Source organism: Hordeum vulgare, chromosome 2H, assembly GCF_904849725.1.
Source record: "Hordeum vulgare subsp. vulgare chromosome 2H, MorexV3_pseudomolecules_assembly, whole genome shotgun sequence".
Classification (NCBI taxonomy): Eukaryota; Viridiplantae; Streptophyta; class Magnoliopsida; order Poales; family Poaceae; genus Hordeum; species Hordeum vulgare.
Window position 1 is genome coordinate 123,085,735 of NC_058519.1, and position 24,173 is coordinate 123,109,907.

At 46.9% G+C, this 24,173-nt stretch overlaps 1 protein-coding gene across 1 annotated transcript; it reads left to right on the plus strand.

The window, feature by feature from the left end:
- Positions 1-6,169: 6,169 nt before the first annotated feature.
- On the plus strand, positions 6,170-7,492 carry LOC123429765. The gene has a single exon (XM_045113765.1). It carries the CDS (start codon positions 6,472-6,474, stop codon positions 7,264-7,266), a length of 795 nt encoding a protein of 264 aa, XP_044969700.1. The 5' UTR covers positions 6,170-6,471; the 3' UTR covers positions 7,267-7,492.
- The last annotated feature ends 16,681 nt before the right edge of the window (positions 7,493-24,173 follow it).

Here is a 24,173-nt window from a genome sequence, read left to right on the forward strand (position 1 = left end):
AAAATTATGTAGAAGAATATTAGCAGGAATTACAAACTGGCATGATTAGATGTGGTATTGTTGAGGACAATGAAGCTATCCTTGCACGTTTTATGGTTGGATCAAATAGAGATACTCTGACTATTCGAGAATATAAGGATTATAACACCATCATTCGTTTATTCCATCTTGCTTGCAAAGGTGAACATGAAGTGCAGGATCGACAAGCATTGGCGAGAACTAACTTTTCTGCAGGTCACACTTCCTCATGGACGCCGCGGAACTCATCTACTTACGCACGTCCTCCTACATCATCACCGCCTACTACAGCCACCAATTCCAACAGAGATACCAGGAAACATGCCCATGCCCCACCCTTCGCCAAGAGCACACCTTTCGGGACAGCACACAGCTCTTCTTCATCCATGGCATCCACATGGCAAACGCGTGAGGTTATTTGTCATCGTTGCAAGGGTGGAGGTCATTATGCGAGAGAGTTCTCATCCAAGTGTGTGATGATTATCACTGAGGATGGTGGATATGACTCCGCTAGTGATATGTCGAGGAGACTCTGGCTCTTACTTCAAGTGAAGAACATGGGGTAGATGATGTTGAACAAGAGACACAATACATGGCTGATGACTACCCTGACATGTATGAAAGCTTAGTTGCGCAACATGTTTTAAGTGTGCAGGTAACACGGGCTGAGCAACATGAGAGGCACAACTTGTTCCATACAAAGGGAGTTGTGAAGGAATGTTCTGTTCACGTAATCATCGATGGAGGGAGTTGCAACAACTTAGCTAGCATGGAGATGGTGGAGAAGCTGTCTCGCACCACCAGACCACATCCTCATCCTTATTACATCCAGTGGTTCAACAACAATGGCAAGGTTAAGGTAACACGTATTGTTCGTGTGCATTTTAACATTGCTACATATTCTGATTTTGTTGATTGTGATGTGGTACCCATGCAAGCATGCTCCGTTTTACTTGGTAGACCATGGCAGTTTGATAAATATTCTATGCCATGGTAGGACAAATCAGTATACTCTTGTTCATAAGGATTAAAATATAACTTTGCTTCCTATGTCTCCTGAACATATTATGAAAGCTGACATTGCTAGAGCTAGTAAAGCAAAACTGGACCTACATAAGAGTGAAAATCAGATTGTAGCAAAGGAATTTGAGCAACACAATAAGCCTAATAAACCATCATCTAGTGTTGCATCTGATATAAAACTGAAGAGTGGTTGTTTACTTACCACTAAATCTGATATTACTAATTTGGATGTTATTGCATCTGTTTCCTGTGCTTTCGTATGCAAAGAGGTATTATTTTCATTCGAGGACATGCCTCCCTTTTTGCCTCCTGCTGTTATTAACATTTTGCACGAGTTTAGTGACGTCTTTCCATAAGATGTGCCATCGGGATTATCACCTATTAGAGGGATTGAGCATCAGATTGACTTAATTCCCGGTGCATCGCTACCCAACCGTGCACCATACCGCACCAATCCAAAGGAGACGAAGGATATTATGTGTCACGTACAGGAGCTGCTCGACAAAGGTTATATACGTGAATCTCTTAGTCCTTGTGTTGTTTCTATTATTCTAGTGCCGAAAAAGGATGGTACCTCACATATGTGTGTTGATTGTAGATGCATTAATAATAATATTATTAGTTATCGTCACCCTATTCTTAGGCTAGATGATATGCTTGATGAATTAAGTGGCTCTACAATTTTCTCCAAAGTTGATTTGCGTAGTGGATACCATCAAATTTGCATGAAATTGGGAGATGAATGGGAAACAACATTTAAACTTGAGTTTGGATTATATGAGTGGTTAGTCATGCCTTTTGGGTTGACTAATGCACCTAGCACTTTCATGAGATTAATGAATGAGGTTTTACGTGCTTTCATTGGATGATTTGTGGTAGTCTACTTTGATGATATACTGATCTATAGTAGATCTTTGGAGAAACACTTGGATCATTTGCGTGCTGTTTTAATTGCTCTACGTGATGCACGTTTGTTTGGTAACCTTGGGAAGTGCACCTTTTTCACCGACCAGTATCTTTTCTTGGGTATGTTGTTACTCCACAGGGAATTGAAGTTTATAAAGCCAAGATTGAAGCTATTGAGAGTTGACGCAGCCCAAAACGGTCACACAAGAAAGGAGTTTTCTTGGACTCACCGGGTTTTATATGCGTTTTGTGAGAGATTATGGCACCATTGCTGCACCTCTCAATGAGCTTACCAAGAAGGATGTGCCTTATGCTTACGGTACCGCACAGGAAGAAGCCTTCACGGTTTTGAAAGGTAAGTTAACACATACTCCTTTAGTCCAGCTTCCTGATTTTAATAAGACTTTCGAGCTTGAATGTGATGCTAGTGGAATTGGATTAGGAGGTGTGTTATTACAAGATTGTAAACCTGTTGCATACATTTCTGAAAAACTGATTGGGCCTAGTGTGAATTATTCTACTTATGATAAGGAATTATATGCTCTTGTTCGTACTTTGGAAACATGGCAACATTATTTATGGCCCAAAGAATTTTTCATACATTCTCATCATGAATCATTGAAACATATTAAAAGTAAAGAAAAACTTAATCGTAGACATGCTAAATGGGTTGAATTCATTGAGATTTCCCGTATGTCATTAATAATAAGAATGGTAAAGAAAATGTTATTGTTGATGCATTGTCTCGTGGGTATACTATGCTTTCACAACTTGACTTTAAAATATTCGGTTTGCAGACCATCAAAGATCAATATGTGCATGATTATGATTATAAAGATGTGTTGGAGAATTGTAAAGAAGGGAGAACATGGAACAAATTCAGCATTAATGATGGATCTGTGTTCCGTGCTAACAAGTTATGCATTCCAGCTAGCTCCGTTCGCCTTTTGTTGTTACACGAGGCGCATGGAGGAGGATTGATGGGACACTTTGGCGTAAAGAAGATGGAGGACGTAATTGCTACACATTACTTTTGGACAAAGATGTGATGGATGTTGAGCGTTTTGTTGCTCGCTGCACGACATGTCAAAAAGCTAAGTCACGACTCAATCCTCATGGTTTATATATGCCTTTGCCTGTACCTAGTGTTCCTTGGGAGGATATATCTATGGACTATGTTTTAGGTTTACCTCGAACAAAGAAGAGAAGGCATAGCATATTTGTTGTCGTGGACAAATTTTCAAAAATGGCACACTTTATACCATGTCATAAAAGTGATGCTGCTGCTAATGTGGCTGATTTGTTCTTTCGTCAAATTATTCGGTTGCATGGTGTGCCAAATACGATTGTTTCAGATTGCGATGCTAAATTTCGTAGCCACTTTTGGAGATGTTTATGAGCTAAGTTGGGGACAAAATTGCTTGTTAGTACTAGTCACCCCAAACTGATGGACAAACTGAAGTAGTCAATAGATCATTGTCTACTATGCTTAGGGCTGTTTTGAAGAAAAACCTGAAAATGTGGGAAGAATACTTGCCTCATATTGAATTTGCGTATAATCATTCACTGCATTCTACTACTAATATGTGCCCTTTTGAAGTTGTGTATGGTTTCTTACCTCGTGCACCTATTGATTTGTTGCCTCTTCCATCTTCAGAGAAGGTTAATTTTGATATCAAAGATGCATGCGTTAACTAAGGAGAACATTGAGCGTATGAATGCTAAATATAAACTTGGTGGAGATAAGGGTAGAAAACATGTTGTTTTTGCACCTCGAGATCTTGTTTGGTTGCATTTGCGTAAGGATAGGTTTCCTGATTTGCGCAAGTCAAAGCTAATGCCGTGTTTTGATGGTCCTTTCAAGGTGTTAGAGAACATAAATGATAATGCATATAGACTTGAGATGCCTGCAGATTTTGGGGTTAGTCCCACTTTTAACATTGCAGATTTGAAGCCAGATTTGGGTGAGAAAAATGAGCTTCCATCGAGGACGGCTTCAGTTCAAGAAGGGGAGGATGATGAGGACATCAATACCATTGTTACACCCGCAGCCCGAGCTGCTATACATACTAGACCGGTTACTAGAGCTCCCGCACGCCAATTGAATTATCACGTACTTTCATTTCTTGGAAATCCTTCTAATGTTCATGAACATATGATGTTGCCTAAGTTACATACTTTTGTTGTACTTATGAATGAAGGACCTAGCATGGACAAGAAGGATATCCGTTGGAGCGGAATCAAGCATGGAGAAGACGGTGCACGCGCGGGAAAGAACAATGGAGTTTCCACTCGTGATTTTCGCACTTCGAAGCCACCGTAAGAAGAGCATGAAGGCTTGGACGAAATATTCAATACACCACTTTACAAATTTCGTCCACAGGCTATTATAGGTGCTGCGCCACCTTATTTTTGGGCCAGGCCCATGTAATTTCGAAATATCATATTATAGGCTGTTTTTAGAGTCCGTATGTGTGGGGAAACCGAGTTTAGGGTCATTTTCGGACCTCTCCTCCATGGATTACGAAAATCCCTGTTTGTTCCCTCACATATACAGCCCTTAGGGCACCGTTTAGACTTGGGATATGTTTAGTTAAAAGTTAGTCATTGCAATTTCGTGTACTTCATTTGTGTCCAACGACCAGACCATGACCACTTTTGGATCCCCACCCTTATCAATACTTCATATATATTCGCAATATTCAGATTGCTTTCATCATATTCTTGCTTGTTCTTCGATTGCTTGCAGGAAGAGACCTTCGTGGTCAGGTTGATCGTGCTCCGGCGTGGTCAATAACCTGTTGGAGTTGGTTTAGCGATTGCTAAGACGCAATGTCGTGCACGTTTGTAGTCGAATCATCAAAGTCGTCTCCACCAAATTGATAGCCACCCTCTCATCGAAAGATCGGGACCCTCGCCTCTATCATACCCCCCTTTTAGCTTCGTCCAACAGTGTGTGCACTTAAATGATCGTCCCTGATACATCACGACATCGCGTGCGGGCTACATAATATGTGGATCAATATTGAGTGAACCTATGACTCAACAAGTTAAGTAAGAGGAAGCAAAATTCATTATCTCGTCCTCTGCCGCATGTAATGGACACTTTGCCTCCAGCTAATGGACCACATTACGAAAGTCGGTGGCGTTGATGTGGATAACATACCAGCGATAGGATAATGACCTTACATTAGGTGCTTGAATGATGTACATGTTGTAAGGCGCAATGTGCTTCATGCACTTGCTGTCGGAACGTCTTCCCTTTGCCCCGGCCTACTAAATGAACGGATGCTGTCAATCACGCATTGCACAACAATTCATCTTCTTAATTGAGTAGCTCATCATCCTTCATACTCTAAAAATGACATGACATTCAAAAAAAGCTCAATGACATTTCAGCAAACACCTGTCGGGCGTGGTGTCCATTATGAAGGGCGTTCATAGGGGGCGGAATGTACCTCGATACAAATGACTCCAAGATGAGCATCGCCTCGTAGAGGCAAGCGGGCGCTTCGGTATTGATGGACGCCCGATAATGCCTCTATCGAAGACATATGGCAACAACGATAAAGGTTGAGGGTACAGATGCAGATTAAGGAAAAAAGGAAAGAAGTGGAAAAAATAAGATTGAAAAGCGGGATTCGGTGAACCGAGGATGTCGAAGTTCTACATTTTGCGGACTCTCGCATATGTATTTACTCTCAATTTACGAGAGAAACACGTCTTTTTTCATTGTATCTTTTTTTTTATAATATATGTTTCATTCATACTTCCTCCGTTTCTTTTTAGTCCGCATATAAGATTTGGTCAAAGTCAAGTGATACAAAGTTTGACCAAATATATATCAAAAATTATCAACATCTATAATACTAAACCTATATGCTATGAAAATTAATATCATTATGCATGTACTAATATTGATTTTATATTATAAATGTTGATATTTTGTTCTATAAATTTAGTCAAAGTTTATAAAGTTTGACTTTAACCAAATCTTATATGCGGATAAAAGAGAAGAAAGTATCATAAAAATCAAAATACAAGTCATAAAGACCGATAGTACATCTTTTTTTTTCTTGTATCCCTGTCGGTTTGCGGGTTGCATACTCGGCATTTGTGTACGCAAAGCATGCGCTACGAAACAACCGGGTCGTGGAGCCAATGTGAACTTTTCTTTTGGCAACATTGGGATAATTGCTCCTGCGGCAGCGTCATAAATTTTCTCCAAAACTAGGGGTAACCGAAGCCCATTCGCCGGCTGCTACCGTTGACCAGCAAGTTTTGTGTGCATTGAAGCGCAATGCGCTATTTAAGCACTGCGCATAGTACTGACATCCCAGGGGCCCAGCACCCAGCACCGTAACCACAGCAGCACAGCGCCTCCTCTGTCTCTATTCCCGTTCCCCGGAGTGAAAAACGAACAGGCCAAAAAGAAGAAGACCGGAACGCAACAAAACCCCGCGACCATCTCTTGTTCTGCCCCTCTTCTTCTTCCCCTTGGACCAAGCAAAGAACCCCGCGACCATGGTAGACGCCCGTCACGAGCCCCGCGAGGCCGCCGACAGCTCCACCCCCGACGCGGCCGACGACTTCGAGTTCCGCGTCCTGTCCACCGGCGGCCTCGTATCGGCCGGCGCGGGCGACATGTGCGTGGCGGACGAGCTCTTCTCCCACGGCAGGCTCCTCCCGCTCCGCCCCTCGTCTTCCGACGCCCTGCTCCCGCGGTCCGAGTCCGTCGCGTCCACCGCGGGCTTTGGCTCGCGCTCCGACTGCCGGAGCGCCAGCTCCAGCGGCAGCAGCAGTGGCTGCGTCAGCCGCAGCCACTCGTCCAAGAGCGCCTCCTCCGACCACGCCGCCCCGCCGCCCCGGAGGTCGCTCTCGAGCAGCCTGTTCTACGCGCACCCGAGCCCGTCACCGCAGCTGCGCTCGCGGCCGCGCCGGAGCACGGGGTCGGCCCCGCCGCCCGCCGGCTGGGGCTTCATACGCCTCGGCGTCGTCGGGGCCCCGGACGTGTACCCGCCGCGCTGCGCCGACGGGGCCAAGATCACCGCCGCGTCCAGGGGCGGCAGCGGCAGGAGCGCGAGGTTCGAGCAGGCCGCCAGCGCCATTGAGAGGAGCTTCAGGAAACATGGCGCGGGGCTGTTCGGCGACCGCTTTGGGTGCAAGTGCTCGCCGGACGTCGTAGAATCCGTCAAGCTGCCGGAGTCGGCGAGGAAAAGCGGACTCGCCGATGGGAACGTCAAGAGAGGCCGCGGCGGGCGGCGCATTAGGATCCTCGACTGGCTCGAAGAGCTTTCCACCACCAAGGCCAAGAAGTAATCATGTGTAAAGATCGTGCATTTCTCTGAGCCGCTCATGCTCAAGGAAGCATTTCTAGATTTGATCATTAGATTTTTTTTTTCTCTCTCCCTCTTGTTTGATTAACAGGAGACGCTTAATTCCAAAGAAATAACTTTGTTTGTACAGATGATCTCATGGAGTAGTATCGCGAAGATACTTGATCGTGCATCTGTGATAATTTAATGCCAGGATATTTCATTGCAAATTAGAACTGTAATTTAAGTTTTACACTTTATTTAAATGTCATGCAGGTTCTCCTCTGTCGCTAGCACTTGTTGCTAGAATCTTGCCGCAAGAAATTCATCAATAAAAAAAAACTCTCTCTGAATTTTCTGCTGTCGCTCCCATGCACGTACACAGGGTACGCCCATCCTGAACTGTCTCTGCCCGTCAGGGCTGTCAGTCAATGCTTATAAAACATGACTAATCCACGCATGCTCGTACATGCTACAAATCCAGCATGCACGTGAACTCTTTCGCTGCCACGACGTGCACTGACAACGAGCTCGGCGAAAGCTCGGCGCGGCGCTGATGGCGAGGATTCCAGGCCCCTCTCCCTCTCCCGCTCTCCGACGCGACAGGCGTGAGGCAGTGACCTTGCTTGCAGCGCAGGCGCCTGCCGAGCCAGCACGGGACGAGCGGCTTTCAGCCGACGCATCGCGTTTCTCCTCGGTCCATGCGAAAATTCGTCTCTTCTTGGCGAGCTCGCCGCGATGCGCGTGGTCACCGCGCTCCATTCGTGTCCGCGACCGACGGCCGTTGCCGTGGCGGAGCTCGCTTCCGTCCGCGGAGTAGCCGAGTGGTCGGCGTACAGTCCGCGTCCACCTCCTGTACTACGTACGCGCACTTTTCGTCCTCTCGTATCCCGGAGGATATCGAGACGGCGACGTGGCGAGCTCGCCGTGCGTGCGTGACGATGCTGCCACAATTGCGTGCGGTCGGTGGTGACCGCGACCTGCCGGCGCGGTGCGGGTCTCTTAATCCGTTCCTGACGGACGGCGACGCCCACCCGCGCGGTCGGAGCGGGCGAGGGCGGGCACTCGATCGACACGGCCGGCCGGCGCTTTCGGCTCCTGTCACGCGTGCACGGCGTGCTGGACGTTGCTGTTGCCCAAGTCCCGGGAGCTTTGAGTAGTAGGAGCTCAGCCCGATCGTACGCGGAACTGGCTGTTTCTTTCTTTCTTTCTTTGCGTGGAGGGATTAGGTGAGAGTCCCGATCGTTGGGGCGGTTCGGAACTTTGTTGTTCATTTAGCTCGTCTAACCGGCACCTAACCGCTACTTTTACAGCGCTACGGACGAACCGGGACGGTGGCTCCTTTCCGGTGCTCAAACTGACAGAGACAACGCCGCGCCATTTCTTTTTAACAACAGACAGCGCTACACCTCGCCTTTGCTTGCTCTCCTGCTCCTACTACTAATCCAGATTCAGACTTTAGCGAAAGAGAGAAAGATGCCCAAATACGCGCCTCGTTTCTCACACGGAGAGGAAAAGCGAGCGTAGGTAATCGAACGGTACGCGCCGAAATCACCATCGAGTGGCGGCGTGAGGCCGATATGCGTGTGTGCGTACTGCCGGGAGGGGCGTAAAGAAGAGGGAAAAGGTGACGCTAGACCGTAAAAAGGCAGGGTTTGTGTAGCGGGACAAAGTTTCAAAAACTGCGTGTGCTTGTCTATGATGTGCGCTGCGGAGTGCACACGGGAGGGAGCATAAACAAAAGACCTCAATCATGACGTCTCGCGTTGCTCCGCGAGAAAGGCTGCGTTGTTCTGTTTGCAGCCACTGGTTCCCATTTCCGAGGCGGCTAAAGTCGCTTAGATATATACCAGGCCTAATCCATGCTGCTACTAGCCTAATCAAATAATTCCCACGGCGCTTTGCCAACTCCGCTTGAGCGGAATGCACAATGTTTGGGTCCCCGACCCGACGCCAACCTTGTCCTCAAGGTGCTTCTACCAGCCCATCTGTCTGTGCCTGTCTGTCGATCAGCACCCTGGCTCTCGTGTCACGTCCTCGTGAGATTATGCTATTGATTACGGTAATAAGCACAGCCATGCGCGAGTGGGCGTTGGGAATCCACTCCAAAGATGCCTGCAAGTTGCCACAGGATTCGCAGCAGCGGCGCACTGACGAAAGGTGAGCGGAATGGAAGTTCTTCCTGCGGTTCACCGCCCATCCAATGCAGGCGTGCGTGTCGGTCTATTGGCCAGCACCATCGATGGAGCCGGTTCCGCGGCGGCATGCGAGAGAGTGGCTGCGGTTTCAGGCCTGCTGCTCATGACTGTTTGTGGGGAGGAGGACCAAGTTTCAAACGCGTGCTGGATCCGTGAGCATGAGGGCGAGCGACCAAACCGTGAATTTCTCATATTTCTCCTACTTGCGGACAGAGTATGTAAACCTTTCAGTTCGTTTTCCGCTGAGGTCAGAGTGACGCGGCTATTTTTTTTCTCACCGCGCTACAAATTTGATGTCTGATTTTTAATCATGACAAATCAAAAAAATTTATGGCAAAATACGCGTCGTGAACCTGGTAATTTCCGTTTTGATTGTCACTACATTGCATCTTCCTCTCTAGTTTGGGTGAAAGTTGCTATCATGTATGAGTTTGAAGTTAGTAATGCTTCCGCCTCTAGTGTGGAAACCCTTGATTTGCCAACTTCACCTTGCTATAAGAATGCTAAAAAATATCATGAAGCTGCTAATGAGAAATTTTCAAACTCACAGCTGAACGGGTCATTCTCAAACCTCTCGCTTGAACGGGGGTGCACCATCGGCTCTCTATGTTCACGGATGACATCATGATCTTCTTCAAGCCCAAGGATCTGGAGATAAGGGCATGTCGACAAATACTGACACTCTTTGGGACACCCTCGGGCCTTCTAGTAAACCTTGTGAAGAGTGCGGCCTTTCCCATCCGATGCTCAACGATGGAAATCGTCGCGGTCTGTGGGCTACTTGAGTGTGCGAGTGCATCGTTCCCCTGCTCGTACCTAGGGCTACCACTCACGATGAGAAAGGCTTCAGTGGCACAATTCCAGTACCTGGTGGATCAGTTCTCTGGTCACCTACCCAACTCGAAGGCGGCCACCCTGCCGAAGAGTGGGCGGTTCGCTCTCATCCTCTCAGTTTTGTGCGCAATTCATGTTCAACACTCCCAAGATCTGTAGGAATTTCCTATGGTGCGGGAAGATGGAGGACCGAGGCGGAAACTGCGTCATTGCTTGGGACATGGTTTGCCAACCCAAATGGGCACGCGGGCTTGAGATCCCAAACCTTCATTGCTCAACACGGCCATGCTGGCAAGATGGCCATGGCTGCAGCTTATGGATCACTTGAGACCATGGGCAGAGCTCAAAATCTTAGTCTCAGCAGATTCTTTAGCCCTAGTACGGGCGACATGTACGGTCAAGGTGGGAGATGGCACGAAGACGCTCTTTTGGGAAGCTAGATGGCTTGGCTGATATCGGTGGAGGAGTTAGCACCCCTGCTTATGCGAGGATCCCAATAAGGTCCTGACCCACGCTCACGGTGCCAGATGGTTTATTAGACAACTTTTGGGCTGCGGGTATTGGGCCCGATCTCACTCCCACTATGCTTGAGCAGTTCCTTGACCTATGGTAGCGTGTTGGCGAGGTCCACACACCGGGCGGTGCACGCAACCTATTTCTGTGAGCTTGGGAACGGGATGGCATGTGCTCTACCAGGTCAGGGTATGCGGCCAAATTCCGGGAATTGAGGTGGAACCCACGGCGACCTTCACCTCGAAGTCGATGGCCCGCTTGCAGCGTCGTTTCTTTGCATGCCTAGCTATCAAGAACAGATGTTGGACTTCTGACAGGTTGGCGAGGAGGAGACATCCCCACCGGGCCGCGTTCCCCTTCTGCGACCAACATGATGAGACCATGAACCATATGATGATCGGATGTGTGCTTTCAAAAGAGATGTTGGAGAGGGTCTGCATGACTTTGGGACAGCCAGGACGCGCACCCATGGTGGACGAGTCACTCCCCGATTGGTGTGCCAGGCAGGATGCCCTCGCGCAACACCGGAAGATGGTTCGGGCGACGTGCATCCTTGTCATGTGGGAGTTGTGGACACACCGCGATGCGATCGTTTTTTATGGTGCAACAGCTTCTACGCGTCACATGCTACAACGCATACCAGGCGAGTCCCCATATTGGAAGCAGGCCGAACTGTTGGGAGGAGGTGCTGATGAGTTTGTAGCCGGGTTGATACCGTGGGGTAGTAGCGAGTAGTCCGAAACACTTCCTAGGTGGTGTGGCATTGAGCCACATGTAAATAACTTTGTACCGAACAATGCGGAGGGAGTCTTCTCTTTCCTTCTTTAATATAAGATATGCACTCTCGTGCGTATTCGAGAAAATAATCTTGTGAATGATGATCCTCCTAAGGTGGAACCTATTATGCAAACTAAGACGCTCTACATAGAAGTGATAATATGATTGGAAAGAGTGTGATCCAAGATTTTTTTCACTTGTGCGGGATCATTACCTTTAATAGGAGGTTCTATTGTTGCCGGAACTACAAGTTATGTGGATGCAATATCTTTGCTTATAGCACAATTTGGGAGATAATTTGTTTACATGCATCCTTTTATACAATGGTTGTTCCTAGAATTCTCAAATATCCATGAATCTTTCACTAAACTTCTGGCTACTATATTCCTTTGTTAAGAATTTAGTGATATCATACAAGAAGCCAGGGTTATATTTTCTCATTCACTACAGGAATCAGCTTCTTTGTCATCTGCCATAGCGAACGGCAAAGGACCCATTTCAAGAACGACAAAGACCTTTGTTGTGTGCTGGCTGACGGCAAAATTTTCGACACTGAAAGTCACGGTAAAGACCTTCTTTGCCATCTACCATGAGGAAGCGGACGACAAAGATCTTTGCCGACGGTCTATCTAGACCAGCAAATGACAAAAGGGCTAGACAACATCGAATAGCTATCGGCCCCATTAGGTGGCTAACGGCAGCCTTTGTCGTTCGCCAGTTGATGACAACCTTTGCTGTCAGCCAGTTGATGTCACCCCTACCTCCGCCAGCCAGCTGCCTAACATGCCCTTTGTCGTCTCCCTGTGAGATCTTTTTTCGTCTGCCTTCAAGTCCCTTTGCCGTGTGACTTCGAGGCCCTTTGCTCTCTGCCTGCTTCTAGCTGACGACAAAGTGACCATATGGGTTAGACCTACTGCTCCTAGGTTGCACATCTAGCTACCACGTGGCTCCTTTGCCATCAGCTCGCAGACGGCAAACGCCTTTGTCGTTGGGTGGCAGACGGCAAAATTCCTGTATTGCCACTATTTTTGTTTCTTTTCAGTTATTTCCCGCGTTTTCAGAATACATCTAAGATATATATAATTTCAAACATCATATATAGTTTCAAACATCATATAAGAAACATAGGCCATGTTGTCGATGTCAAAACCGGCACATCTCGAGTAAGGGGTCCCGAACTGTGTACCTAGGATCAAATGGTTGTAGAAGAAGAAGGGGAGACCGTGTTTACCCTGGTTCGGGCCCTCTTGAGAAGGTAAAACACTACATCATGCTTGACTATATTGATGTGGATGGTAATTACAGAGTTGGTCTACTTTGAGATCATATGAGATAAACCCTAGATTACATTCCCTCCTAGATGAACAAGATTCCCTGGTTTATATGGCCACCAGGGGATCTAGGGTTACATACAACCGACCTTCAGCTGAGGGCGGCTAGGCCGACTTAGTCTACTTTACTTGGATGCCACGCCAGTCTTCGGTGCCTTCCTCCTTGAATACGAGATGACCACACAGTCCGACCTCTAGTTAGTATGGCCCATTAGGTCAACCTTTATGCAGCAAGCCAACTAACTGAGGACTCCTTAATCCAAGACTCCCTGAGTAGCCCCCGAACTAGCCTTCAATGTCGATGTGCAAGGTCTTCGGATGCTTGCGCCCAGAGTGTTTGGCTTGCAAGGCGACTTCCCATGTTTCCTCAGATCACGGAATGATGATTTAGTCCTCGATCGACTCACAGTTACCGAAGCGTCGCGGGGCCCATAGCCTTTAACTCTATAGAAAGATTAATAACAAATTTTTATTTTCGTGTGCTTTTATAAAGGTAAGCACTTTTAGCTATCCCTGACGGAACCACTCCCTATATCTAGAGGAGGTAACACCCTTTATAAAAAAATTAAAATCCATTCTGAGGCTCCATCGCCCTCCCAGTGTCACCAAGAAACCCTAGGGTTGCAGCACTCCACACTCATGGCAGGTTCCTCCTCACACCCCCTCGGCCCCCTCCTTGGGACTTGGTTAGTTGCTCCATTTTCCTTCCCCATTTGCGCAAACTCGAAACTCAAGGATATCTTCCCCTATCAGACCTGGCGCCCACTCGCATCGGACTGGTCTCTACCAATCGCGAAGCCTTTGTAGGAAACTTCCCTTCCCCTGAAAGGGGAGAAATAGTCTGCTTTGTTTTTTCCTACTTCGAGGGGTGGGATTCCCCGTTCATCCCTTCCTGAGGGGTTTGTTGGAGTTTTACGGGCTGCAGCTCAACAACCTCACCCCCGGCTCCATCCTTCACATCTCAGGCTTTGTGGCCTTACGCGAGATGTTCCTGGGTTGCGAGCCCCACTTCGATCTATGGAGAAAGTACTTTTGTATCGTTCCACGAACTAGAGGAACGACAATTCAGGAAGTGGGTGGAGACGAAGTATGGCGTATAGCCGCGAGAGGATACCCGGTCAGGACACTGAAGAAGGAGACTGATGAGTGGCGTTCGGATTGGTTTTATATCGAGGATGTTCCCCTATTCGAACCAGTTTGGAGGGGTCTTCCCGAATACTCCGTGATCCCTATAAAGAAGCGATTCAACTAGCGGACGAAGAGATCTTCCCAAGAGGAGAGCTCTGAAGTGAAGCGCCTATCCTCCAAGCAAAGTTGTTAGAATCGCGACTCTAGTATTAGAATCTTCCAATCTTATGATCCAAACTATCCCATCTGATTTTACGATTTTCCTCATAGAATCTAATTTTCTATGATAGTTATGATTCTATGATTCACGATCCTAGCAACGGACTTCCGATCCGATTCGGGATCGCGATTCTGACAACTTTGCCTCCAAGGTTAGGAAACTTACTCACACTGGGCTGACCATCATTAACATGATGGCCGTGGTGATTAACCGATGCGTCCAACTCCTCCAACAGCGTACCCACCCTTTGTGGCGCTACAGCGGGACGAGAGACTGTACCCGATCTAAACGACAGGGATTGGACGATTAGAAGGCCCTGGCGGCAGTTCTAACCGATTGTTTCAGGGGGGGGGGGAATAAGATTTCACTCGCCTCACCCCCAAGGACGGCTATTCGGCATATAACCCCATCGAATGGGTAAGTGTGTCTATATTCACAGCTTGGATATATATGTCCGTTATTGCTGACCAATAACCCCTACTCCCCCTCAGCAGACTTGGAGGCGCTAGATCGAGACGGTAAATTGTCCCACACTCCAGCCTGAGGACTTCGCTTGTGGCGATGACCCCGATTTCATGAGAACCTAGAGATTTTGATTATTTTTTAGGACGGGGTGTTTTATCAAGAAAGCGTTGACGAGCAGAAGGTGCCCCTTCTAGCCGACCACCTCGGGTCCCTTCCATCTTCAGGGAGCAAGAGGAAGACGACTCCCCGATGAGGGCCTGTTTCCAGGGGTCATTGGAACACGCGTCGAACTCCATCTCGGGCTATACCAGCTAGGGTCCCGTCAAACGAGAACAAAATTCCCAAACAAGAGGCAGTGGAAGAAAATACGTCGACTATACTTTCGGCCAAGAGGTACGGAGATCAATCCTTATCCCTTACGATAGTGATTGTCTTGTTAAATGTTCATTACCCTTAGCCGACAAATTCAGGTGACATGCGCAACTCTCCCCTTCTGAGGATGGCGTCGAGGTATTGGGTAGTCAACAAAACCCAAGATCTTCGGCTAAGGCAGGAATCTCAAGCACATGCTCAAACCCTAAAGGTTCTGAGGGGTTATCGGTGACTAACTCCGAATTCGAAAGCGAGATGAATCATCGACAGCGTAAGGAGTCACTGCGTCACCCTCTGTTTTTCGAGCAAGAGTTTAATGCTCTCAACTCGGCTGGTGCATACCTTGGAGCTGCACGAGCCGACCTTAAGGAAGTGGCAAGGCACATGTCCGCCAATGTGCATGTGAGTCATTAGTGTCTCTATATCTGAACAAAAGTTCGGACCCAGCAGTCCTCGAGCCTTAATTTGGGCAGGATGACTGAATTAAGGGTCAACATGACATCCTACCAATCTAGAGGCTTTAAAGCAGGAAAACGAAAAAATTATCCAAAGATTTTCAGCTAAGCCAAGCTAATCTACAAGGCAGCAGGGCTGAACTGGAGGATGTGAAATTTTTTACCAGAGAAGCACCTGGTAAGGGAAATTATTTGTGAAATGCTAAATTTGAGTTGAACTTTTATTTTTTGATAACCAAGATTTTTTTATAGCAGGCGAATCAATAGGCCAAATGCAAAAGGATTTAGATGCATCTCGAGATTCTCAGCGGTACGCCGAATCTTAGCTTGAAGCCGGTCATCACGTATTGAAGCCATGCCGTGAAGAAAATAACAATCTCCAAGTGAATAAAAAACAAGATGAGGAAATTGAGAGTTTAAAAGCTTAATTGGCGTAGAACCGCAAAGAGAATCAGGGTTGAAGGGCGACATATTCTGTAAGTAAAACTCTGACCTGTAAGGGATCACGATTTTATTGCGTTGATCATGAAAATGTGTGCCTCTTTTTTATTAGGTCTATTAACTGGCGTCCCGAAGAGGAAGCCAGTTCTTTGTGTGTGTGTGGGGGGGGGGCTGCTGAAGGAACTATCTTGTGCATGAGCGGTCTCGAAAGGCTATGCGGAGTATGGTTCGAGCTTTATGGCCAAACCAAAACCATCCACAAGGGATGGTCAAGCTTGTCGAGCTGTTTAAAGGAGCCCAATGCTGCTTTGAACTGTGGAAGACTTCATCCTGCGGGGAAGGAGCTCAGGACGAGTGGGCTATGGTGAAGACCCGCTTTCCCGTCTAGATCCCGAGCACATGGCCCGGGTTGGTCTGGCGGGGACAAAGAGGCAAGAAATTCCTCTTCACCTGGTGTATGATCAAGTGATGCGTGATGCATGCCTTTCACAAGAGGACTGCACTTTAGATGTTATAATAGATCATCTCGACCAACCGCCACACGTGTGATCATATGTCATGTTATATTTGTGCGTTAGGGCACTTCCCTTCATGTTTTGAAAACTCTATCTTCAACCGGATGTCGGCTTCTACCCCCCTTCATGCTCCCTTTACCCTCTAGACGAACATATCGGGAACGTAGAGAGTAAGCACAGGAGCTAGGCAACCCGACATTGCAAGGATCTTAAGTCCAATTTGTGCATGTAATGGCGGGAATCAATGTCCAGTCAACGTGTATATATATAAACATGTAGCTGTGACGAATACATTGAACGACTTCTTGATGAAGCCCCTAGGTGCTATTTGATCATTCCATTTAGCACGGGTGTTGTGAGAAATGCTCGAAGCAGTTCGGTTAAGCCAAACACATCCTGAGAAAATCTAATAAGACCTACAAAAGAAAAACAAAGAACTTTTGGCAAGAAGAAAAAGAAAACAATGGGAAGAAGGTAATGACGTCGGTCTAGCCATAGAAACGCCGAAGACGAGCTCCATTCCACGGGTTCGACTCGAGGCGGTTGTCCTCGGAGTTGCACACGTGATAAGCTCCTCATGTTAAGATTTCATCAATTATAAAAGGGCCCTCCCACTTTGGGTGAAGTTTATGTTTGTGCTTTTATGGGAGGCGTAGGACGAGTTTGCCCATGTTGTATGTATTTACCCAAACCTCCCTGCTCTGATAGCGTCGAGCTTGCTGTTGATAGAAAGAAGATCGAGCCCGAGCTATGTCGTGCTCACCTTCCAATGCATCTAAATCATCTTGCCAATCCAACTTAGCCTTTTTTCCTCGTACATACGCACCCGAGGTGCATCGTGGATAATGTCGCACGGGAGGTCCACTTCGGCCCCGTACACCATGAAAAATGGTGTGTACCGTGTGGAACGATTCGGGGTGGTACGCAATCCCCATAGTACGGAGTCGAGCTCCTCCACCCATTGACAGTCGGATTCTTGAAGAGAGCGGACGAGTCAAGGTTTAATACTGCTCAAAATGAGCCCATTGGCTCTTTCGACTTGTCCATTGGTTTGCGGGTGGTATACGAAGGCATAGTCGAGCTTGATGCCCAAATTTGCGCACCAACCTTTTACCTCCTAAACCATGAAATTGCATCTATTGTGTGTTCTTATGCTATGCGGGACACCATAACGGTGTACGACACTGGAAATGAAGTCGATTACTGGCTCGGCTTTAGCGGAGCTAATGGTCTTTGCTTCAAACCATTTGGTAAACTTGTCGATCATAACCAGGAGGTATTTCTTTTTCTTGGACCCCCCTTAAGTGGGTAGACCATATCGAGACCCGAGACCGCAAAGGGCCAAGTGATGGGATTGTCCGAAGAGTTGTTGGGGGCATGTGGCTTCGATTCGCGAAAAGTTGACACCCCGCACAACACTGAACGAGTGCGTGGGTGTCTTCTTGGGTTGTCGGCCAGAAGAAACCAGCTCGAAAAGCCTTGCTGATGAGGGCCCGAGCTGCCGCATGGTTACCGCCCATACTGGCGTGTACTTAGGCCAGAAGCTGCCTTCCCTCCTCCTCGGATATGCACCGTTGGAGGACTCCCGTGGGGCTCTTTTTATATAGCTCGCCCTCGTGGACCTTGTAAGCCTTTGATCTACGAATGATACATCGCACCTCAGTTTGGTCATCGGGGAGTTCTTTGCGCATGATATAAGAAAGGAAGGGTTCAAACCATGGTGCAATTATTGCCTTGACCTCATGGGCCAAGGGCGTTTCTTCAATTGAAGTACCATCGACGATTAGATCATTCGGCTCGGCTATAGGTGGTATAAGCTGCTCTACACCCTCGGCTCATGTGCTACCCACTTCGTCTTTCCATACTGTAGATGGCTTGAACAACCATTCTATAAATATGTTATTGGGGACGTGGTCACGTTGTGCCTAAGCGGGCGAGAACGTCCGTGGCTTGGTTGTTGTCTCTTGAGATGTGGTGGAACTCCAATCCCTCAAATCGTGTTGATATCCTGAAGATGTCGTTTCTGTATGTGGACATCTTCGGATTTTTTGCATCAAATTCACCGTTGATTTGTGAGATGGCGTGGTTAGAATATCCTCGTACCTCGAGGATTTATATGCCCATTGAGGCTGCCATCCGGAGACCGTATAGTAGTGCCTCGTACTCTGCTACGTTATTCGAGTCGGCATACATGATCTTTAGCACGTACCGAACATTATCCCCGGTAGGGGATGTCAGAATCACTCCAGCCCCAGACCGGCGAGAGTTTTGGACCCGTCAAAATACATGGTCTAGTGACCATAAGTGCTATACTCTCCGGGGAGTTCGGCCTTGATATCTCTCCATCCTATCTACTTTTCCAAACTCTTTTGCCCTTGTTTTGGACTCTAATTTGCATGATTTGAATGGAACTAACCTGGACTGACGCTGTTTTCACCAGAATTGCCTTGGTGTTGTTTTTGTGCAGAAATCAAAGTTCTCCAAACGTCCTGAAAATTTACGGGGAACATTTTTGGAAAATATGAAAAATACCCGCGCAAAGATCCACCTGAGGGGTGTGCCAGTGGGCCACAAGCCCTGCCACCGCCACCCCCTGGTGGCGGTGGGCAAGCTTATGGGGCCCACACGGCTCTGCCGCCCCCAAGCTCACCTCTATAAGTTCACTTTCGACCCAGAAAAAAATAAAAAGCGAGATTTCGTCGCGTTTGCGATACGGAGGCGCTGCCACAACCTGTTTTATTGACGAACGGGAGCTAGCCTCATATCTCTCCGTGTTATAACTGTTGCATGATGAATATCATCCAAACAAATCACCGACCCATTGCCAACGAGTTTGTCCTACTACTGCTGTTACTTGTCTTGCTCTGCTGCTACTGTTTCTACTACTGTCGCTTGCTACTGTTGCTACTTGCTACTGCTGTCACTACTGTTGTTCCTTGCCGCTGCTATTGCTCGTTACACTGCTGCTACCTGCTACAATTTTGATACGCTGGTCGTTGACGGGAACTGACAATTTTCGTCAATGAGGCAACTTGGCGCCACTGATACAATCGTTAGAAATAGTCTGCCGTGTCAACAGATCGTTTCTGACACCGTTGTTATCATACTACTTTGCTACTGATATTTTGCTTGCAGATACTAATCTTTCAAGTGTGGTTCAATCTGACATATTCAGCTGCTAATACTTGAGAGTATCCTCTCACCTCCTATAGGCGTACCAACAAATTTGGGTCGAATACTCTACCCTTGAAAACTGCTACGATCCCACGCTCTGGTGGGCCGTCAGCAACATTCTTCTAGTTTCGATTGCCGGAGAGTGCTAGCAACATTCTTCTGGTGCCGTTGCAAGGGAAGGTCTGCTGTTACGGAGTCAACATTTTTCTGGCACCGTTGCCGGGGAGGTATTGCTATATTCTCTGAGTTACTTGGGATTTATATCTGCTGATCACTATGAAGAATCTGAAGGATCCAAAAACCAAAGTCTTGCCCTCGACTACGAGGGGAGGTAAGGAGCTGCCATCTAGCTCTGCACTTGATTCACCTTTAGTTATGAGTAAGTTTGCAACATCACCTCCTGTTAGAAATCTTGATATGTCGCCTGTTCTTGATGATGCTTATGATGCTACTGCTAGAGATGTTATGCTTGATACTATGCCTCATTCTGCTAGAGATGCTATGCCTGATGATGCTAGAGATGCTATGCCTGATGATGCTAGAGATGCTATGCCTGATACTGCTTTGCGTGATATTGCTAGAGATACTATGCCTGATATTGCTAGAGATGCTATGCCTGATGCTATGCTTGGTACTGCTAGAGATACTACTTTGCCTGATGTTCCACTGGGAGTGTTCCTTGATGCTCATATTGCTAGAGTTACTACCAATGCTCGTGATGCTTCTGAAACTGCCGATACTATTGAGATAGAACCTGATTTTGCTCCTCCTAGATCTAGCTCTCCTAGATATGAATTGCCTGATATACCTGAGGGTTACGTTATGGAGGGAGAGATAGCTGAGGATTTTCTTGCGTGTAAGGATGCCTATGACGCTGAGAAATTACTTCTCAAGTGGAAGGAAAAATCTCTGAAAGCTAGGATGAAATACGACCCGAAGTTTGCCACTTCACCTATCTTTATCACCGTTAAGGATTATGAATTCTCTGTCGATCCTGAGATAATCTCTCTAGTCGAATCTGATCCTTTTCACGGTTATGAGTCTGAGACGGTTGTAGCCCATCTTGCCAAACTACACGATATAGCCACCCTTTTCACTAATGAGGAGAAGATCCGCCACTACTATATCCTTAAGTTGTTTCCTTTCTCTCTAAAGGATGACGCTAAAGCCTGGTTCACCTCTCTTGCTCCTCGATGTGTGAGTAGTCCCCAGGATATGGTCTATTACTTATGTGAGAAATATGTCCCTGCCCATAAGAAGCAAGCTGCCTTGCAGGAAATATACAACTTTGCTCAACTCCAAGAAGAGAGTCTCCCACAAGCTTGGGGGAGGCTCGTCCGGCTACAAAATGCTTTGCCTGATCATCCTCTTAAGAAGAATGAAATACTTGATATCCTCTATAACGGACTTACGATGCTTCTAGAGACCACCTAGATAGTTGTGCCGGTTGTGTTTTTAGGGAACAAACTGTAGAACAAGCTGAGACCCTACTGAATTGTTGGGGAACGTCGCATGGGAAACAAAAATTTTCCTACGCACACGAAGACCTATCATGGTGATGTCCATCTACGAGAGGGGATGAGTGATCTATGTACCCTTGTAGATCGTACAGCAGAAGCGTTAGTGAACGCGGTTGATGTAGTGGAATGTCCTCACGTCCCTCGATCCGCCCCGCGAACAATCCCGCGATCAGTCCCACGATCTAGTACCGAACGGAAGGCACCTTCGCGTTCAGCACACGTACAGCTCGACGATGATCTCAGCCTTCTTGATCCAGCAAGAGAGACAGAGAGGTAGAAGAGTTCTCCGGCTGCGTGACGGCGCTCTGGAGGTTGGTGATGACCTTGTCTCAGCAGGGCTCCGCCCGAGCTCCGCAGAAACGCGATCTAGAGGAAAAACCGTGGAGGTATGTGGTCGGGCTGCCGTGGAAAAGTCATCTCAAATCAGCCCTAAAACCTCCGTATATATAGGTGGGAGAGGGGGGACCTTGCCTTGGGGCTCAAGGAGCCCCAAGGGGGTCGGCCGAGTCCAAGGGGGGAGGACTCCCCCCCCAAACCGAGTTGGACTTGGTTTGGTGGGAGGGAGTCCCCCTTCCTTCCCACCTCCTCCTTTTTTTTCTTTTCTCTTGATTTTCTCTTCTTGGCGCATAGAGCCCTTTTGGGCTGTCCCACCAGCCCACTAAGGGCTGGTGTGCCACCCTCAAGGCCTATGGGCTTCCCCGGGGTGGGTTGCCCCCCCCGGTGAACTCCCGGAACCCATTCGTCATTCCCGGTAACTCCGAAAACCTTCCGGTAATCAAATGAGGTCATCCTATATATCAATCTTCGTTTCCGGACTATTCCGGAAACCCTCGTGACGTCCGTGATCTCATCCGGGACTCCGAACAACATTCGGTAACCAACCATATAACTCAAATACGCATAAAACAACATCGAACCTTAAGTGTGCAGACCCTGCGGGTTCGAGAACTATGTAGACATGACCCGAGAGACTCCTCGGTCAATATCCAATAGCGGGACCTGGATGCCCATATTGGATCCTACATATTCTACGAAGATCTTATCGTTTGAACCTCAGTGCCAAGGATTCATATAATCCCGTATGTCATTCCCTTTGTCCTTCGGTATGTTACTTGCCCGAGATTCGATCGTCAGTATCCGTATACCTATTTCAATCTCGTTTACCGGCAAGTCTCTTTACTCGTTCCATGATACAAGATCCCGCAGCTTACACTAAGTTACATTGCTTGCAAGGCTTGTGTGTGATGTTGTATTACCGAGTGGGCCCCGAGATACCTCTTCGTTCACACGGAGTGACAAATCCCAGTCTTGATCCATACTAACTCAACTAACACCTTCGGAGATACCTGTAGAGCATCTTTATAGTAACCCAGTTACGTTGCAACGTTTGATACACACAAAGCATTCCTCCGATGTCAGTGAGTTATATGATCTCATGGTCATAGGAACAAATACTTGACACGCAGAAAACAGTAGCAACAAAATGACACGATCAACATGCTACATCTATTAGTTTGGGTCTAGTCCATCACATGATTCTCCTAATGATGTGATCCCGTTATCAAGTGACAACACTTGCCTATGGCCAGGAAACCTTGACCATCTTTGATCAACGAGCTAGTCAACTAGAGGCTTACTAGGGACAGTGTTTTGTCTATGTATCCACACAAGTATTGTGTTTCCAATCAATACAATTATAGCATGGATAATAAACAATTATCATGAACTAAGAAATATAATAATAACTAATTTATTATTGCCTCTAGGGCATATTTCCAACAGTCTCCCACTTGCACTAGAGTCAATAATCTAGTTCACCATGTGATTCCAACGAATCCAACACCCATATAGTTATGGGGTGTGATCACGTCTTGCTCGTGAGAGAGGTTTTAGTCAACGGTTCTGAAACTTTCAGATCCGTGCGTTCTTTACAAATCTTTATGTCATCTTATAGATGCTGCTACTACGTGCTATTCGGAAATGCTCCAAATATCTACTCTACTATATGAATCCGTTTCACTACTCATAGTTATCCGGATTAGTGTCAAAGCTTGCATTGACGTAACCCTTTACGACAAACTCTTTAACCACCTCCATAATCGAGAAAAATTCCTTAGTCCATTAGTTACTAAGGATAAATTTCGACCGCTGCTAGTGATTCAATCATGGATCACTCTCTGTACCTCTCAACATACTTTGAGTCAAGGCACACTTCAGGTGCGGTACACAGCATGGCATACTTTAGATTCTACGACTAAGGCATAGAAGACGACCTTCGTCTATTCTCTTTATTCTGCCGTGGTCGGGTTTTGAGTCTTACTCAAATTCACACCTGACAACGCAACCAAGAACTCCTTCTTTGCTGGTCTATTTTGAACTCTTTCAAAAACTTGTCAAGGCATGCATCTTGTTGAAACTTCTATTAAGCGCTTTCGATCTATCTCCATAGATCTTTGATGCTCAACGTTCAAGTAGCGTAATCCAGGTACTCCTTTGAAAACTTCTTTCAAACAACCTTGTATGCTTTACAGAAATTCTACATTACTTCTGATCCACAATATGTCAACCACATATACCTATCAGAAATTCTATAGTGCTCCCACTCACTTCTTTGGAAATACAAGTTTCTCATAAACCTTGTACAAACCCAAAATCTTTGATCATCTCATCAAAGTGTATATTCCAACTCCGAGATGCTTGCACCAGTCCATTGAAGGATCACTGGAGCTTGCATACTTGCTAGTATCTTTAGGATCGACAAAACCTTCTGGTTGTATCACATACAATGTTTGCTCAAGGAAACCGTCGAGAAAACAATGTTTTGACATCCTACATGCAATATTTCATAAATAATGCATCAATCAACTAACACAATTCTAACAGACCTTTAGCATCGCTACGAGTGAGAAAGTCTCATCATAGTCAACTGTTTGATCTTGTCGAAAACATCTTTGCGACAAGTTGAGCT

Bases quoted from the DNA above. Each gene is read 5' to 3' on its own strand.
- LOC123429765 (XM_045113765.1), top strand. From the start codon at position 6,472: ATGGTAGACGCCCGTCACGAGCCCCGCGAGGCCGCCGACAGCTCCACC.